This window comes from Denticeps clupeoides, chromosome 11, assembly GCF_900700375.1.
Source record: "Denticeps clupeoides chromosome 11, fDenClu1.1, whole genome shotgun sequence".
NCBI classification, from domain to species: domain Eukaryota; kingdom Metazoa; phylum Chordata; class Actinopteri; order Clupeiformes; family Denticipitidae; genus Denticeps; species Denticeps clupeoides.
Window position 1 is genome coordinate 6,142,821 of NC_041717.1, and position 19,961 is coordinate 6,162,781.

The following is a 19,961-nucleotide window of genomic DNA, read 5'->3' on the forward strand; positions in this document are numbered from 1 at the left end:
CAAAAGAAAGAGTATCTGTTTTACGGTCTCTGGTCCTCAGACTTAAAAATATATTATATAAACTAACTAAGAGTTATGCTCTTAACAAAACGTGGAGACCTGGCCTCCACAGTCACCTCTGGGAACTCCTTCAAGACTGTTGGAGAACCATTTCAGGTGACGACCTCTTGAAGCTCATCGAGAGAATGCCAAGAGTGTGAAAAGCAGTAACCAGAGCAAAGAAATTAGAATATAAAACATGTTTTCAGTTATTTCACCTTTTTTGTTAAGTAAATAACTCCACATGTGTTCATTCATAGTTATGATGCCTTCAGTGAGAATTTACCAACGTTAATGGTCATGATAATAAATAAAACACATTGAATGAGAAGGTGTCCAAACTTTTGGAGTTTACTATACACACACCCACACACTTGGTTACATAAAAGCTTTAACTCAACCTTAATCTTAGACAGGTAAGATTTATTTATGACTCATTGGGTGGATAAATGGATGCAACAGACACTATTATTATGTTTTGCGGTAAATTGATTTATTATGAAGGGTTATTGCACAGTCCCTTGTCAGTCGTTAACAGTGAATAAAGTGAATCAGCGCGGTAACATTTACAATGCTATAGTCATTAAGCTCACACCTTTTCATCCCCGTTCCAGGCCATCACCGTAATCACCGTGCCTCATAATCATAATAATAACTGAGAGACCTTCTTCATTCAACAGAACGGAAGTTTTGGTCTAAACAAGCAAAATAGCTCAGGGCAAAAATACATTCATACATTTGATTTAAAACATTTGAAATATAAGCTATTCATTAATATTTAATGTCATGGCTATAATGGGTCTACACAACTTCAAATGACAAGTTACAACATAATTACTGTGGCAATAAGGAGAAGCACTGCAATTGCACAAGTTTTTTTTTTATTGCACAAGGTTTTATTTGCTCCCAGTGAACTTATAAAACATAACCCTTCAACAAGTTACAACAATTTTAAAGTAAATCTGATTCAAACAGAATAAATGTGAACATACACTCAAACAAAGCTGAAAATATACACCCTGGTCCATTCCCTGCACTGGACCGCAGGTAACTGTGTCTAGAACGTGTCATTAGTTCCGAGTGGGTAAGGTGTTAGTTATTCCGCGGCAGGACATTTTGGAAATATATAGGTGCTGGGCACACGATGACAGGCTGTCTCAGCGCCATAGCATAAGCCGTCTCCGGGCCAAAGCCCTGTCTGCAGAGAGCGCCCTGTTTTCAGGAACCACCAACTAATGGTTTCCTTTCGCAGAGGGCCCCATTACAGCCTGTTGGAACGTGCTGGAGTGAGCTGAGGGAACCCTGATACAGATGGAGGCAGGTCTTCCTCTCGACCTTGGAATGCAAGGTTGCAAAGGAAAGTTGGTCTTAGCCTCATGTGCTGAAGCTGGAGAGCAAGACGTGGACAACGAAAGACCTTCGGAGAGAGGAATACTGAATCCTGACTGGTCTCTGGAGTGATGTTGACTTTGGTCAGTATGGGCATCTCACTGCCAGGACAATTGCACATTCCCTTTAAAACCAAAAGTGGTCACTGAAAAGTTGACAAAGAATACGTTAGGATTGCACACCTAATGCACATTTTATTATGAACACTAAAATCGTATCGTTCTTCTGCTGTCGTATGCAATCTACATTTACAGCATTTACCAGACGCCCTTATCCAGAGTGAATTACAATCAGTAGTTACAGGGAAAGTCCCTCCCTGGAGACACTCAGGGTTAAGTGTCTTGCTCAGGGACACAATGGGAGTAAATGGGGTTTGAACCTGGGACTTTGTGGTCTTCTGGTTCATAGGCGAGTGTTTTACACACTACAGCCAATCTGCTCCATCAACGGTTAGATTTGATTCAAGTGTGGGAATAAATGAAATGCACATTAACTTATCAAAGTATGAATGCACTCAGAAACATCCCAGAATGTGCAAGTGGGCGTTCAAAAGTTTAAGCTGCTTAACTGGTTCAGTCACCAGTCCAGTGAAGCACAAAAAAATATATAAATATACTCCTCATCTCCCTTAAAACCCACCGAATTGGAATACTGATTATCCATCAGGACAGAGATCCCGAGTGAGGGTGACAGGTGTATCATCAGCCTCACATGAGTAATTAACCCACTAATTATCATTAGTTCCAGCCTTCAGTGCCACAGTTACCAAGGCAACAACTAATTCATTTCCCTCCTGGAAATAAATAGTCAGCGGGGCGAAGCCATTAGAGTGACATTTCAACTGTAAAATTAACAAGCTCATTCAAGACTAATAAATAGTAAAATAAAAAAATACATATTCACGCACACATTCGTACCTTGGCATCGTGTGGTCTAGCAGGGGGCAGCGTGGCAACAGCTGGGCCGAAGGTGGACACTCGGCTGGGCTGACCACGCAGTGTCACGGTGATGGTGGCGGGGGCTTTCAGCCCAGCTGCCAACAAACAGTCACGTACTGGTTACAGCACTCTGGACACATCTGGATTTCAAATGAATGCAGCGCACAGATGTGACGCGCCGTCCCTTCTCTACATAATTCATTCAGGCATGGCACACTGGCACACATCATTCATTATGCACAGCGCCAACACAGATAAGGAAGAGTAAAAAAAAAAAAATTGTGAAGCACATTTCCCATTTAAACTGTACATGTTTGAGTTGATTAATGTAGGTAGTAGTTGTAGTTTAGGGGCCACACCTGCCGTGTACATGTGCTCAAGAGAGCACTGCAAAAAAATAATTTCCAAGAAAATAAAAATTTTCTAAGAAATTACTATCAAAAAAGAACACTAACCTTTTAAAGAATTCTAGCCAAGTAAATTTTTCTTACCCCATTGGCATGTTTCTTTTCTTAATACAAGATAAATGTACTTAAATTATGGTTTAAATTGCTTAAAAAAAAAAAAAAAAAAAAAAAAGATTTTCTAGAAAAGGGTCTAGGCCCATAGATGATCTAGAGATTCTGTAAAGAGGAACATTCTCAGATACTCTGCACTGTTCTCCAACATTACAAAACGTAGGAAAAGGCTCGTTTTACTTATTTTCTCTGAATAGAACCACCACCATCATCAAAAAGTGGATTTCTTTCCTAAGCCACTTTATGAATCTTTACAATGGGTGCCAATAATTGTGGAGGGCACTTTAGATGATCATACATGCGTTTAGTTGTATCTATTTAAAAACGGTTTACAATCAAATGTTTTATGTTTTTCAAATAAATGTTAGCTCAAGCACGTTAATTAATATTTGGATTAAACATTTTAAAGAATGCAGATGCTATAAGAGGACGCTTTTGAGGTTTCCAACACTGGCAGTAAAATAAAAAAAAAAAAAGCAGGTCTTTTATAAAAGGATGAAAGAGCTCCACCGAATAAAATGAATGACACCGATCAGTCACAACTGACAGGTAAAGTGAATAACACTGATGACCTGGTGTCACTGAGTTAGATCTACTAGGCAGATTTTAAACTTGATGTGCCTGAAGCAGAAAAAATGGACCCGATTGTGTAGTATATTTTCCAACCCTTCACACAGGCCCAAAATTTCCCGAAGGTCGAACAGGTCTTACTACAAATACGATTATGATTATAATTTTAATTAGGAATAAGCTACCTCAAACTAATAATTGTGCATTTATTTACATAGCGGCAACAGCCAAGGACATCCCGAGCTCCCCATACACTTATCTCGGGGGGTAACCTCTATCGGTCACACCTTGAAAATATAGGTGACCAACATAGATGGACAAATCAATTGTTCGAAATAGTGGGTGAATGCCCCCTGAAGGATGCATCTATGCCAATTAATATTGTTTTTACGGTCCATGCTGGGATGATAAATGTGCGCTGGGCCCATGACTAACCTTAACCTTATTAAAGATGCTTGCTGCGTCCCCCCACCCCAACAAGTTTTTGACCGAATTCGGCTCTTTGTTTCGTCACACAATTGCTGCATGAAGGCTCCTTAATAACAGCAGAGAAGAGCTGAAAAAAAGAATTGTTGCTCTACATAAAGATGGCCTGGACTGTAATCATGGTGGCCATACAGTGGTCCTCCCTTCGGAAACTTGGGGCTGCAGGGAAGTATTCCAATGTGATAACGACCCCAAACACATGGCCAAGCACGTCTCCAGACTTAAACCATACTGAGCATCTGTGGGTTTTCCTCAAACAGAGGGTGTAGCTGGGCAAGGTCTGTAACAGTGGCATTCCAGTGGCAAAATATGAAACTCATAGGGGTGTATACACTATTGTACAAGGACTACTTTAGATGGTAAGAAAGTGTCCTTTCTACAGTGTTCGATATAAGTAGATATAATATGTGAGGGGTTATGTACGTATGTTTATATCAGTGCCTTAACATTGTGGGCCCTGAGACATGTAGGCAGGCAAAAATAAATAATTGTCTAATAAATACAAATTTAACACTTACACACGCACATGCGTACACATTGCACAAAACATTATATATATTTATATATATTATAATTTTGTCTTCGTCTAGCACTTAATCTCAGAGCATGCTCTTTGCTAACAAGTTAGGCCTTATCAGGGCTCTTAGTTTTGTAAACTCAAAATAAATTGCATTTATATATATATATATATATAATTAATAAAATAAAAAAAAAAGCTGATCAAGCTGAAGCAACTACAAAAAAAAATAAATAATTCACAGCAATTTAATACTAAATTTGATTTGTTATTGAGAAGCTCTTAAGAAACATCTCTTCACAAAGGAGCTCGAACACAATCACACATTATCCTACTGGTCAGATTTCTAGAGGTCTAAAGCCCCTAGAAATTCACAAACAGAGAACCAAATGGAACCAGAGATTCAATCATACCCAATTAACATTTTCTCTACGCTTTATCTTGATGTTCACTGATTTGCATCCATTTAGCCAAATAAGTATTAAATAGTGGGTTGCTTGAAACATTCTGTAAAGAGACGGCTGTCAGAAAAAAAATAGTTCTTCCATGGCTTATATTAAATGTGATCTTCAATTAGCATTTGCAAAAGCTGGATCTGAATCATCTCTTCATATTTAAAGAGAAACTACCTATGGACCAAAATTCCTGGCAAACCATAACTGTAATAGATCAAAAAAAAAAAAAAAAAAAAAAAAAGGATGAATCAACTTGTTTGGAGTGTTTATTGCAGGTTAGAAACAGACGTTGGAATAATATGGAGACATTTCAGCTTTTAAATATGTGCACATTTCTCTGTCCAATCAGAGGCGGTCCTTACAAAACTGCATAAAAATGAAGTGTGGGGGTGCAATAGTAACACTTGGTCAAACAAGTTCCATTTAAGTGCTCCATGTCCTAACCTTCACCAAACCAAGATTAAAGCAGCAAAACAAATGGAGCGGGGAAACGAAACAAAACAAAAAAAAAAAATGTAAAAGATGACATGACAGGTCTCATGAACGAATGATGTTAGAAGTCTATACAATGCATGGTACAAAAGACAAACTTCACTCAACCTTGACATGATACAGAAACACAGCAGAAAATACTACACAAAGTGTTTTGTTTGTGTGTGTTTACTGACTAGGATCCTCGCCTTGACCCATCACCGAAACATCATGTGGCTCCACATGCAAATTTGCCACAGAGTTTTATAGTGTTGACTGGGGCCTGGGCCACAACCTGCTACACTAGTGAACCCCGTTCACTATAGCCAGTCCACTGGTCTCTGACAGCCAGTGTGCGTTTGTCACACCCCAAAGCCAGGTCATCGCGGCCGTCGCTGTTTTGTGGAGCGGGACGTACCAGCGCCCTGGGCGGAGGCATGTGCCAGTCCGGGCAAGCTGCTCGCCAGCTTGGCCAGCCCTCCGTTGGTGAGCAGCTGGTGAATGGCTGTGGTCTTGGCAGTGGAGACCATGGGGACAGCCCGCACCAGGGTGCCACCGCCGGGGCTGACTGAGCTCAGGACCTGCCCCTGGATCTGCTTCCCTCCTGCGGACTGCCGAGTGCAAAGGAGAGAGAATGAAAAACTGCCACTAGTCATTTTCGCATAAGTTGCATATATAGGGTAAAAGATTATATTTCTAAAATTACACTTTACAGTACCTGCTGTATACATCCATGTAGTACAATATCATGAAAGACCCAGTCATAATATAGGGAACATTCACAACATTAAAAATGATATATATTTTTACCAATGAGAAATTACACTCACCTACGATTAATTAAAACATATTTATAATACAGAGATTTGAAAAGTATCTATGCAGTCAATTCTTGGTTTGCGATTAGCTTTTTCAATGAATATGAAACTTTTTCAGGTGCACCAACACCCAGTCTCTGGCACTACAGACAAGTTCTCCTAATATTATGTTTGAAACCTTTATTTTAAAACCTGATCAGTGTTGAATACATTTAAATGGTGCTTGCTTAGAAAATGCTACCTGTGCGCCACTGGCAACATTGGAGGGGAGGCTGGGAGACTTTGTCACAATCTCCTGCAGACTGAAACTCAGACCCTGCAGCAAACTGCTGGCTGACTGGCCTATGTAGAAGGGGGAAGAGATAAATGAAATAAATTAAGTAGCAGTGATTAGTAAATGAATTAAAGTACATTCCCGCTTTTGGTTTGCAAAAAATTTAATTATATAATTTAATACGAGAAGGGAGTGAAAACTGCATTTAAAATGCATTCATGAAATTACTATTTGCTTTCATTAATTTTAAATCCTTAAAATAGGCATAGTTATGAGTCACAAAATATAGAACATGTCACAATCACTTTCCCACTTTTGTTATGTTACAGTCTTGGATCAAAAAATGTTTTTCCCTCAGAATTCTACATGCGTGAAGAAAGTTTACTTGTGGTAAAAATGTATTTAAAATTAAACACCTGAAAAGTGTGTGCATGCATATATACAGGGTGGGCCATTTATATGGATACACCTTAATAAAATTCGAATGGTTGGTGACATTGAACACATTTTATAAGTTTAAAGTTACGTTAAAACCACCATTGTTTTTCTTGTGAAATTACCAATAAATTTGATGTGTCACATGACCCTCTTCGTGTTGAAAAAACAATGGCCGATTTCAAAATGGCCACTATGGTCACCACCCATCTTGAAAAGTTTGCCCCCTCACATATACTAATGTGCCACCAACCGGACGTTAATATCACCAACCATTCCCATTTTATTAAGGTCTATCCATATAAACCCACACTGTATTTATACATTGTCAACACAATACAAACAGCACGTCTTGCTAGAAAAGAGGAAGTTTTCTAAAGACTGAAAGAATGCATTCTCAAGAAAGTTATTGGAAAAGGATTGCAGCAACCCATACATGCAGCCTGAAACATTTCCGTTCAGCCGAGTGACCGTTACCCTGGCTGGTGGCTGGGGATGTTGCCTGAACCGGAGAAGACGAGCCGGATGCAATGTTGTGGAAAGGACCACTGCTGGAGCTCAAAGCGCCGGAAACTTCTGTAATTCCAGACCTGCAGACAGACACAGGGAACCTCACGTATCAGAGTAATTACCCCCCTGAAAGAAGCCAAGACCGGCCATTTACAACCGAGGCTGGGAAGACACTTATACCTACAGCTAGCTGTACGTTAAAAATCAAAAAGACCTGGCAATGGGACAAGGCGGTTTACGGTGATTTACTTTCTCTCTTTTTCGTTTGACAGAGCACACAATCTGGACATGAACTACGCCAAATCAAACAGGCTGTCATAGTGGAGCAAAGTACAATTTCTAGGCTGATAAAGTAAACAGCAAGTTTGTGAATCTAAACAAGCCAGGTTCAAAGTCAGCAGACATTCGTACCTCTGAGCAGTGAGAAGGCCGGACAGCTCCTTCGCTCCCGACACACTCTGCCCCATTGTCACTGTGAGGGGCTTCACCGACGCTCCTACAACAATTAGGGAGATATCACCACGGATCAAGCGGAATTTCTTTCAGAGGTTAAGAGACCAGTAGAGTACTAATCTGCACAATTCTCACCAAAAGCTACACGGGCAAATGAAAGGGACCAGCTACTATTCAGTTTCACAACACGTTACATGTACATTTATGGAATTTAGTGTGAAATCTGACATAAGTAGCAAGTAACTGTCGCATAGCGAACTCAGCAGGGCCTAGAGATTTTATATCGGCCTTGTTGGTAACTGAAGTCTCTTTCCGAAATTCAGCCATGGTGCAGAATTACAGTTCCACAATGAGATTTGCCCAGGATCCTCCATTTTGGTGTCTGTACCTTTAAATGCTAATGAGGAGGAGAGAGTCTGGTGGACGAGGAGACAAATGAGTCCAGACATTCCTCTGGTGATCGGCAAATGTATTTAACACTCACTGATCTTGGCTTAAAACCAGATCCAATTCTTTCAAAGTCTGTCTTGGGCTTCTGCCCACTTTGTTTCAGTGAGCCTGGAGGCGCACCAAATATCTTTATTGCTCGGGCCACAATGTGCTTGAGCAATCAACTGAGAAACTGTAGTACCCACGCTCCCGGTGGAAAAATTCTGCAGAATTCAGATCACACAGGCAACACGAACCAAACAGAAATAATTTCCTAATAAAAGTTGCAGACACAGACGTCCCACTGTGTAGCTTGTAGGTTCAAATACCGAACAACCAAGCTGTCACTGAGCAAAAGTCCCATCTATGCACACTGCTCCCCGGGCGCCTTTCATGGCTGCCCACTGCTCACCAAGGGTGACGGGTTAAATACAGAGGACACGTGTGTTGTGCGTCACATGACAATTCATCACTTTCAAAATGTACCTTCCTGAGCTGTGGCGCTCATTGCAGCACCAGCAGCATCACCATGTGACAAGATGGTGACTTTAATTTTAGAGGCTTTAGCTGGGGTGGGGCTGGGCGCCTGCCTCCTCTTCAGATGAACCCGCAGCTCGTCCCGATCTAGGCCCTCTGCCTGCTCACTGGACATGGGTACTGACACACACACACACACACACACACACACACACACACACACACACACACAGAGTTAAGATAAGGTTTCATTCAGACTTCTTTTACAGTTACAGTTAAAAGTTACTTTGAAAAATATATTCTAAACTTCAGAGTTCTCTGGAATGACCTGACTAATGCTCCTTAAAGTTTTTAATGGACTATATTTGAGAATAACGTTTTTGTTTTTTTTCTGTATATGTATAATGAATTTCTTTCATGTCGACAAACAAAAAGATATCAATTTGAAGAATTGTTTGCTGCGGCTTGCAATTTTCTGCCAGATTAACCTTATTAAAATATAAATTTTCATTTATTTTGAAATAAATGTGTGTGCTACAGACAGATTGAAGGCTCCTGCCTGTGTCGACTCTCGTAGCGCGCCACGATTAATGGGTGTTTATAACTCTCGTCTCGTCTGGGGTTTATTATTCGGGCCGCCACCGCGAGCTTCGCATCTGAATGCAGTGGCATCCAATCCACCGACAGCCTCGGCGCTCAGCGCGACAGAAATGATTTCATTCTCAACCCGTTACCACGAAAAGCAATAAATCTATACCCGTCTGCCACGGGGGCAGGTGATCAATGGATTGCACTCCAGAACAAGTAAACAGCACAGACCAGGCAGACTTGATGTAAAAGGAGCACATTTCTCGTTGCTCTTCGCTTCACTCTTGTACCAACCTTTAAAAAAACGGTTGACCTGTTTTTTGGGGGATTTCAGAAGACAGAAAAGCATAGAGCGAGCAGTAAAGGAGCAAAGAGAGGGGGGGAAAAAAGAGATACTCACCAAAGACACATGAAGGGGTGCCAGGAGGAAGACTTTTCCTCACAAGCATGTTTTGTTTCATAAAAGCAGCGAACTGAGCTGGAAAGAATGGAACACAGGACGAGTGCAGGAAAGGAGGAAGGAAAGCGTGAAACAGGAAAGGGAAGGCAGTGGGGAATAAAAGTGAACTTCAGAGTCCCTGCTGGGTCAGAAGACTTTTAAGCCACTCAGTAAGCACTCCACCGAGTGATAGAAGAAAGTGAGTGGTTAAAGGGGAAGAGGTAAACCTACCTTGTGCCTGTTTGTGCGTGAGCACAGTGCCCGAACGTTGCATTTGCGTTTTGAGGAGTTGTGTGGCTGTGATGAGGCTGGACTTCTGGGCTGGGGACAGACCCGTGGTCTTGGGCTTTGGGCTGGAAGTGGGGCTGCTGCACACACTGGACATGTCCTGCCATTATCAGGCAACAGATCAGACTACTTCAAGGAGCAAGGGACAGGCTGATGCTGATGCATTGTGATTTACAAAGAAACTATGAAGCAAGCAAGTGTAAGAAAGACAGCTTCTGGACATATTTAGACCTAGAGAAGTAGACCATGTGGACTATGGGTATAATTAAATCACACTGTGAATAATGGTTAAATAATTAAGGATTACCATTCGTGAATACAGATTCTGCCTATTCGCGCCAGTATGGTGCTAGTACTGACCTCTGACCCTGAAGGAGAGATTGGCACTCGCACAGCAGGTGAAGATGGACGGGGACGCTCCAGGTCAAAGGGGAGCTCACGACGAGGCTTCTTCTTTTTCTCCGTGTCCAGATCCCGCATCTCACCTGAGCCATGGCCATGGCCCTCTGCTCGAGTCAAAACGCCCATCAGGAAATCAGCGATCTCATCCTGAACGCATGAGAAAGGCATTTTAGACCCAGGTCAAATAAGAACATTTTTAAATGTTCTTATTTGAAGAATACTAAAATAATAAGTACTGAACAACAATCAAAAGGTTCAGACCTGAATGCATCGATCCACCATAGTCTGCGTTAAACCGTCTCCCTTCATCTTGGTTGAGTTGATTCTGTAAATACAGCAAATATCACTTAAATGCAGTTTAAAGCAACATAGACATTAGTGTTCATTAAAATTGAAAAGTTTTGAGTCATGAACACTGTGATATGCTAAACATATTTAAAACACACATTCGATACAAATGAAATGCTCCCGATTCCGTTTGGCACCCACCTTAGGTTGTCGTCTGCTCCTCCTACAACCACCAAGCTGTTGTCAGCCCTGATCTTCTCCCGAAACTCCTCCATGGCCTCGGTGCCACACTGCAAAGCATTCTGCCCGACCACGAACAGCACTGGGGTCTTCATATCCAGTAACGGGTCATCTACGTCCTGATCAAGCCAGGGATACGGATTAACACAGCATTGCAGGTTTTTTTGTTTAAAGCCCTGCCTAGTATAGAAGGGAAATGAATGCCTAAATAGACATAATAAACAGTAATAGATCACAAAGCGGCAAGGCTTATTTAATGTAAGATTAAATCATTCTAAAATCATTCTTATAGGACTGTGGGAAAGAAAATATTTACGCTGTACAGGAGGCAGTGAAGTTATCTGGACTCAGAATTAGGACCCCTTTAATCCTGAAACTGCGCCCTGACTGACAATGATGCAGACTGAAGCGTTCTTATTGATCATACCCCTCTGGGTCCGTTGACTGTGGATAGGGGAAAACCGAGGCACACCACAGCAGTCAAATACTCCATGAGCGACACCTGGGAAAAGCAACACACAACGAAATTATCAATGAACCAAATAAATAAATAAATAACTAAATAAATAACTAAATAAATGTCTGTATTTTAGCGAATGCTTCTGAATATTAAAAATACCAATGCTGTTCACATACATGGCATGCAATCAAAGCACCGACGTTCCACCCGACCAGAATGATGGGCTTGTGAGGAAAATGGCTGTGAACCTGAAATCCAGAAAACCCGGACAAAACACACCATATCAACCACCTTCCTGCCTCTCAATGAAAAAATGACATTTCAATAGCGATTAATATTGAAGGGGATGGTTACTCCCCAGTAGAGAAATATCTCTACAGGCTCACAAAAGAAGGTCTCACCTCCATAACCTTTCCTCTGACTGTGCCAATCATGTGCTCCAGGCATTGGGCAATGCTAATGTTAGCACCACTGCTCACATGGGTGTTGACAGGGATGACCTGTGATAAACAAAAAGCAAAAGACTTTATAAATCATAAATAGAGGTTGAATGTAAATATTTGTCAATAAATTTTGTACTATTACACTTCTAAAAAGTTCAAATAAAACAGAACCCTTCTCTGTTATTGTATAAGTTTATGTACATAAATGATTACATTACAAGCAAGGGGACGTGTAGGATATTTCACAATTTACTTTACTATGCCCCCATATAAAGGGTGAAAAAGCTTCCTGAGGAGTGTTCGGTAGATTTGGACAGACCTTGCCCAGACATGAGAACTGAGACTGCCAGAACCTCATCCTGCGTGACGTAGAGAAAGCTGGACTGGTTGGTCCTGAAGGTGCAATCAATATCAGTGGGGAGCCTGGAAGTTTACTCTAATTGGGGGGAAATAAATAAATAAATAAAACAAGACAAGCGTTACAATAATTATTATGGCTTTTTACAACTAAATCATGAGAATAGCACATTAATAATAATAATAAAAAAAGTTACTGGTTTATTGTGGGACAGCACTCCCACGGCTGGGTCCCAGGGACGCTTGAGAAGAAGGGAGAGCGCCTCAGCTCCTGCTGCTCCTGTCTTCACTGAGGAGGACAGCAGCATCCGGTCAATCAGAGAAGGTACCTGAGAGAGAGAGGGGGGGGTGTTTAAGAACAAACTCGTATTTTCTTAAAAAAAAAAACAGTGTTAAGCAACACAATATGTTAAAAGAATAATTAACACCAAAAGCACAAACTCTTCCCCCATCCTACCTTGCTCTTCAGCGTCTGCAACACATCCAGGTAGGTAGCCAACATGGCCAGGCTGAGGGACTCCACCAGGGTGGTGTGAAGCCACTGGGTGAGCTTTATGTCCCAGCTGATGCTGGCCAGGGCATGGCGCACTTTCCTCGCACACTTGTCCACAGCGATCCGCCGCATCACCGGCTCATTGCAGGCCTAATTCCAGATTAGTGCACATAATGCATCGGACTCAGGATCATGATAAAGACTCGCTTTGAAGAAGCAGACTCAAAACGTGGAAGATCTAGGCAAGGTCAGTGAAAGGAACTCACGTTCTCATTAGCCAGTCGGGCAAGCCGCTCTGCCTGCAAAGCTTTCAGGACTTTATTGAAGAGCTTGGTCTGGGCCATTGACCATCCTGTCCTACAAAACAGACACACAAGAAAGATAATCACAGGGCTCTAGACTAACTTTTTGCACTGGTGCGCCAAACGTTTTTCCTTAGGTGCACGAGTATAAAGGTTAGGAGCACAGAATTTTCAATGGTATAGCATTTAATAACGCAGTTTTACAGGCTCACTCTGTTCCTTTTTAAATCGATGTGCATATAGGTAATATAGACTTCTGAATGATTAACAAACAATTTGGTTAAAGTTCTTTATTTGAAGCACAACTACAAGAAAGGTATCTTACTGAAAATGTGTTGGTGCTTAAAGTGCTTCACTGAGCTTAAATTAAAACAAGATAAATGAAATGAAATCAATTTGACTGTGAAAAATGACTAACAAAATTATAATTGACTCGTAACACGCATGAAGCATGTTGGTACAGTCATCCGCCATCACAATAATGTCATGTTCAGTTTTTTTAAGGCTCTGCTTGTTGGACTTTAAAGTCTGATTAAAGCTCTAATCTGCACCTAAATCCACTCCTGGTTGGTCCAGGCGACACCCCTCTGTCTGCCTGCACTTTCAAACGCACGGGAATATCTGGACCAATCGTTGGCCAGTCCCACCGTTCGCAATGTCGGATTGGTTCAGAGTACCACATGCTCCTAATATGCGTTTGTTACGTGAACCACGTGGAGTTTTAGGCCATTTGTCAGGCCCTAGTCCCACCCCTAACTACCAGGGGGAAGGCAGGACACTGTTCACGGACACAGCTTTTACCTAGACAACCAGAGTGGGATACGCACAAGTAATTTTATACAAAATGTTTTTTTAAAAACTTTCATGGATAAGATCAATTTTACTGCCACCCCTTGAGCAGTGACGTATTAAATTTGCTGATGCATGTGGTAATGCAGGGACTACTCACTTGTTGATGTGCTCTTCCCAGTCATCTGGAGGCGGCGGCCCATCAGCAACAGTGCGAGCAAACAGAACATGGCGCTCACACTCGTTCATCACACTACGCGCTTTCTGGTTGTCATAAAGGGGCATAGGTGTCGGTGTCACTGTCTCCACATCCACAGATATATCCGCCTCCCTGTGAAAACACGTCCAGACACCCAATTACAAGAAGCCACGCTAGAAAATGTAAAACACTTGCATAACACTTTCCACGTTTTGTTCATTTTACAGTCTTATTCCAACCTGGATTCAATTTATTTTTCTACAAACCATAATGACAAAGTGGAAAAAGTTTACTTGCGGTTTTGGCAAATTTATTAAAAATAGAAAAAAAAAAAAAAACACTGAGAAAGTACATAAGTATTCACAGCCTTTGCCCCTGATCATCCTTGAGATGTTTCTGCAGCTTAACTGGGGCCCACCAGTGGAAAACAGTTGTTTGGACGTGATTTGGACAGGCTCACTCCTGTCTATATAAGGTTCATGTCAGCGCACAAATCAAGCATGAAGTCAAAGGAATTATCTACAGACCTCTGAGACAGGATTGTCTCGAGGTACAAATCTGAGCCTCAGATACATTTCTGATGCTTTGAAGGTTCCAATGAGCACAGTGGTCTCAATCATCTGTAGGTGAACGTTCAAAATCACCAGGACTCTTCCTAGGGCTGGCTGAGCGATCGGGGGAGAAGGGCCTTAGTCAGGGAAGTGACCAAGAACCCGATGTTCCCTCTGCTCCGGAGGTCCTCCACCTCTGCAGCAATCCACCAATCAGGCCTGTATGGTAGAGCGGCCAGACAGAAGCACTCCTTAGTAAAAGGCTCATGGCAGCCTGCCTAGAGTTTGGCAAAAGGCACCTGATGGACTCTCAGATCATAAGGAATGAAATTCTCTGGTCTGATGAGACAAAGATCGAACTCTTTTAGTGTGAAGGCCAGGTGTGATGCCGAATCATGCTGGTAGCAGCATCATGCTGTGGGGATGTTTCTCAGATGCAGGAACTGGGAGACTGGCCAGGACAAGAGGGAAAGATGACTGCGGTAATGTCCAGAGACGTCCTAACCACACAGCCAAGACATCAAACGAGTGGCTTCAGGACAACTCTGTGAATGTCCATGACCGAGCCAGGGCCCAGACTTCAATCCCATTGAGCATCTCCCATCCAACCTGATGAGAGCTTGAGAGGTGCTGCAAAGAGGACAATAGACAAATGGACAAAACTGGCCAAGGGGTGGCGTGCCAAGCTTGTGGAATCACATTCAAAAAGAGAAAGTATTGAATACTTGTGATGTCTTTTTTTTTGCCAAAACTTCAAGTAAACTTTGTTCACATTGTCATTTTAGAGTGTTGTGTAAAATTGTGAGAAAAAAAAAAATGCATTTTTTGGAATAAGGCTTTATCGTAAAAAAAATGTTGAAAAAGTGATGGGAATACTTTCCAGATGCACTGTACTCCTGCCAGTGGCAAAATAAAGTACTTACTCCGTGGCATCAGCCTGTCTCCGGGGGGTAACAAACAGCATGCGTGTGGGTCTGGCACTGCTGGCATCGGGATGGGCGTTCCATGGTTTGGCATAACTATGATCCAGGAAAACCAGGTCCAACTCTCTCTCGTGCACAGACAGTTGGAACAGCAGGGAGGTACCCATCCTCCTCGCTGAGGACTGGAAGTCCCTGTCCCCGCTGCGGTACATGGTCTACTAAAGCCGCTGCAGAGCGCAGGAGATGTCGGACTGAGGGGTGGCCTTCAAGACGAGCATGAGCTGTGATTTATTCTGGACGATACAACAAAACTGTATTACAAAAGTAGTCACATTTTATTGGGAATATTGTATATTTTAGGCATATATTATTCTATCATAAGTAGATAACTGTTTTTGTGAAAGCACTAAGCGACCGGAGGTAACCTCGACGTGTGTCTGCAGTATGAATGGATGTGTTCAAAGCTTCTTGTATCTCATTGGTTTATAAAAAAAAAAAAAAACTAATCAAGCACTCTCAACAAGGACTGTGGTGGCCTAGCGTAATCAGCGGCACCATAATCAGAAGGTTGCCGGTTCGAATCCCGAGCCGCCAAGGTGGCACTGAGCAAAGCAGCATGGCTGTCATGGCTGCCCACTGTTCACTAAGGGTGAGGGTTAAAAGCAGAGGACAAATTTTGCTATGTACACCGTGTGCTGTGCAGCAGTGTATCACAATGACAATCACTTCACTTTCACTTCGTAGTCAGCCAACCACCAGGGGGCGAACAAAAGCTTAGACTGTATGAGCGGCAACCTCAAACTGTGACAGAGTGAGATGTGATGTCGGAAGCAGTATGGGACAACATGGATATATACACACTTGTATCACTTTTCCACTGCTCCGGTTCCTGTGCCGCTTCCCAATATTACGAAGTAATGGATCTGGTGATAATGGGTTTGTGTTTACTGAGTTTCGGTTCCCGGTTTGTTCCCATTTCAGCACTATGTCAGTGGAGCACCAGAACCGGCACGTGGCACCAGCGTAGTAGAAATGAGGTACAGATGTCGCATTCAGCCTCTCAGCAGGCGTCCATGCCGCACTCATATTTTTATCATCTCGTATGTTATGAAATTTCGACAAAAGACGTTCTTCATGTTACAGACCCGAACATCTGTCTTCCCGCCCCCACCCCATAGTAAAGGCGCAGCTTCTGTTCTGACACCTGGTTATATTGTTTAGTTAGGACAATTCCCTGGGAAATTAAACCTAAATGCTAAAAAAAGATTTCTGTAATAATGTGTGTGGATAATGTGGAACATAATGTGGAAAGCGGGGCAGAGGTGGCCTAGCGGTTAAGGAAGCGGCCCCGTAATCAGAAGGTTGCTGGTTCGAATCCCGATCCGCCAAGGTGCCACTGAGGTGCCACTGAGCAAAGCACCGTCCCCACACACTGCTCCCCGGGCGCCTGTCATGGCTGCCCACTGCTCACCAAGGGTTATGGTTAAAAGCAGAGGACACATTTCACTGTGTGCACTGTGCTGCCGTGTATAACAAGTGAAATTCGCTTCACTTTTTTTTTTTTGCAGACATTTGAAACACTGTTAACCTCTTGCAATTTAAAATTGTACTAATTTCAATAAAATTGAGCAAATTATCATAACAGAGACATTCAAAGTTCAGTTTATATTGAATAGAGCATTAGGCTTGATTTAAAATGTTGTGCATTGTATGAATATTTTACTCTTAATACAGCTTAGTATTGCTAGTTAAAACGAGCATACTTATTCATGGTGACCTGCCTTCGGTCATCTCTTAAGCCAGAAAGTGTTGACAGGCTGGTTTTTATCTGTAGGCCTGTAGTATGTGTCTTTGCCTTTTCTGCGTAGGCTTCTTTTTTCCCCCCTTCATTTGTTTGCACTTTATCACTGTACTCTGCAAGTGCAGTTTATTTAGTGTTAGCCTTGTCTTGGGTAAATTTTATCTTATAGTTTGAGTTTTTTTTTTTTGAGGTTTCATTTTAAATTGAAAGCCTTGTTCACTTAATGTTTGCTTTAAGTAGAAAGTGCAATAAAAAGGTGTTAAAAATAATCGTAATTATCATTTTGGCCATAATCATGCGGCCCTGTTCTCTCTATCTCGAAACTGAGGCTGGTGTAGCCTAGTGGGTTAGAAGCAGAAGACCACAAAGTCATAAAGTGAACATAAAGTGAAGTGATTGTCACATGTGATACAAGGCAGCACAGCACACGGTGCACACAGTGAAATTTGTCCTCTGCATTGAACCCATCACCCTGAGTGAGCAGTGGGCAGCCATGACAGGCACCCGGGGACGGTGCTTTGCTCAGTGGAACCTCAGTGGCACCTTGATCAGATCGGGATTCGAACTGGCAACCTTCTGATTACAGGGCTGCTTCCTTAACTCCTAAGCCACCACTGCCACATAAGTCACTTAATACCATCGCATTTCTTACGTGCTACATCTTATATAGTGCAATAAAGACCCTTTTATTCCCGCAAAACACACTCACAGGGTTTACAGCACTTTTACAAAGAACAACGCTTTATGCATTTCTGAACCAGATGACGTCATCGTCATCCCATTCAAACCAGCACATGACCTTGGTGTCAAATAAACGAATACTGATTTAATGGAATAATAATATTGTTTGTGCTCTAAGATGCATATGTATATTGGGTAAATTAGTAGTCTTAGAGCAATCTACAATCCTTTCTCCGTGGGGTCGATTAAAAAAAAAAAAAACTTTGCATTATTAAAACCACCGGACTCCTCTAACAGAAGTTAACAAACTTAAAACCTTACAAACAGTCTTAAATACTGAACAAAAATATCGCTGAAAACTGGCAATGCTGTGGTCAAAATAATTTAACAAATAAATATATACTTTATGCATAACATTGTCAATGTATGCGATAAAGCCTGTAAACTAAGGTATTTTTCAATACTATTCTACCTTTCACGTTTGGCTCATTGAACAGCATTCTGTATTTTAAGTAAAAAAATATTAAAATACGCTACTTAGACATTAAAGTTTCATCACGTGAACGTTTATTGAAATGATCAACATTTTATATCAGGCCAAAACCACAAAAAAAACCCAGCTTCGGACACCAGTGGGCTCGAATAAACCATGAAATTTACTGCGGACACTAAATGCTGCAACAAGAAGAAACATATCTATAAAAGCTGGTGCTCCTTCCAACACGGGACGCGGGGGGGAAGAGGAGACGAAAGCCGCGCCACACACGCCAGGCTCGAAGCTAACCAGCTAGCGTCGGGCTCCGCGCCAGCTCGGCCACGCAGCGGCCGCCTTCCTGCTCTACTCACCCGTTCTCTCGACGACCGAGCCGGCCGCTACCTCATCGTTTTACCGGGCGCCTCCTAGAAACGCTTCTCAATTCGCTCACGGGAAAAATCCTCCGGTGGCCGCGCTAATGGCTGACTTCCTTTTGTTGTAGTACCGCGCCACGGAACTGTGTGTGGGGCCGGAAAACCCGGACTGGATCACGGAAGCGCTCCCCGGCGAGGGGCAAAACGTGACGCGGAGTTTCGGAATGGAGGCGCGCTTCAGCGAAAAAGCGAATTTTGAAGTCCGTTTGCGCCATCTATAGGAAATGGAGTTTCATTTTTTTTCAGGCTGTTCTTGTTCTAGCATCCTTTTATTTTCTCTGCATTCAATATATTTGGCTTTGGACCTTTTTTTCTGTAACGCTGTTAAAGCTTTATACACAAAGTCAAATTGTTCCCTAAAAGTTACATTTGGAACTTCAGCAAGATTTGAGGTAAGCAGGGGCATGAGGCAAGGCTGCCCTGTATCACCGTATCTATTTCTTATCTGTGCACAGTTTCTTGCTATTTAAATTACATCGAGCCCCCTGAAAGGCCAGGTTGCAGATGACACCACTAATAAAACACTATAAAGCAGTTCCTACACAATCCTAACTCAATTTGGAACCATATTCCTGCTTATATTTTCTCTTAAGTTGGTGGCTTAAATTTTTTGTTGCTATGTGTCTACTAACCTGACAAACATCCTCTTAAACTTTCCCAGTTTCACAAGCAACTTTTACTACCTTGGTTGTTAATTTACAAACATATTTATTCTCCTTACAGTTACTTCATTTGGAATATACCTGCTGCAGAGGCTCAGGTCTTTTGGGGTGAAGGGCTCACTCTTGAAGACCTTTTATGACTCTGTAATGGCCTCAGCCATCTTTTATGGTGTGGTCTGCTGAGGAGGTAACATCTCCGCTGGGGACAGAAAGAGGCTGAACAGGCTGATCCGGGGGGCCAGCTCTGTTCTGAGATGCCCTCTGGACCCAGTGGAGGTGGTGAGTGACAGGTGAATGGTGGCTAAGCTATCATCCCTGCTGGACAACATGTCCCACCCCATGCAGGAGACCCTGACAGGACTGAGCA

General features: G+C 42.3%; 1 protein-coding gene across 3 annotated transcripts; it reads right to left on the reverse strand.

Moving 5' to 3' along the window:
* Nucleotides 1-510: 510 nt before the first annotated feature.
* On the reverse strand, nucleotides 511-19,030 carry kansl3 (KAT8 regulatory NSL complex subunit 3). 3 transcript variants are annotated; one of them, XM_028995113.1, is made up of 22 exons: nucleotides 18,870-19,030; nucleotides 15,542-15,834; nucleotides 14,029-14,199; nucleotides 13,044-13,134; nucleotides 12,742-12,927; nucleotides 12,482-12,613; nucleotides 12,247-12,363; nucleotides 11,886-11,984; nucleotides 11,661-11,732; nucleotides 11,452-11,526; nucleotides 10,986-11,143; nucleotides 10,758-10,821; nucleotides 10,455-10,643; nucleotides 10,038-10,194; nucleotides 9,768-9,845; nucleotides 8,789-8,959; nucleotides 7,832-7,916; nucleotides 7,388-7,500; nucleotides 6,443-6,543; nucleotides 5,802-5,994; nucleotides 2,346-2,461; nucleotides 511-1,573 (listed from the first exon to the last, which is right to left on the reverse strand). In XM_028995113.1, the coding sequence occupies exons 2-22, from the start codon at nucleotides 15,751-15,753 to the stop codon at nucleotides 1,571-1,573; spliced, it is 2,583 nt and encodes an 860-aa protein (XP_028850946.1). In that variant the 5' UTR covers nucleotides 15,754-15,834; nucleotides 18,870-19,030; the 3' UTR covers nucleotides 511-1,570. The 3 variants fall into 3 exon arrangements, 2 of the variants coding, with proteins under 2 accessions (XP_028850946.1, XP_028850947.1); XM_028995114.1 differs by lacking the exon at nucleotides 9,768-9,845; XR_003751171.1 differs by lacking the exons at nucleotides 511-1,573; nucleotides 2,346-2,461 and having other exon boundaries at nucleotides 5,859-5,994; nucleotides 7,347-7,500.
* Between the last annotated feature and the right edge of the window lie 931 nt (nucleotides 19,031-19,961).

Coding starts and splice junctions, on each gene's coding strand:
- kansl3 (XM_028995113.1), bottom strand. CDS start 15,753: ATGTACCGCAGCGGGGACAGGGACTTCCAGTCCTCAGCGAGGAGGATG. Junction 10,822..10,985: donor GGAGCAGACGACAACCTAAG/GTGGGTGCCAAA, acceptor CTGTATTTACAG/AATCAACTCAACCAAGATGA. Junction 10,644..10,757: donor TGGTGGATCGATGCATTCAG/GTCTGAACCTTT, acceptor TCATGCGTTCAG/GATGAGATCGCTGATTTCCT.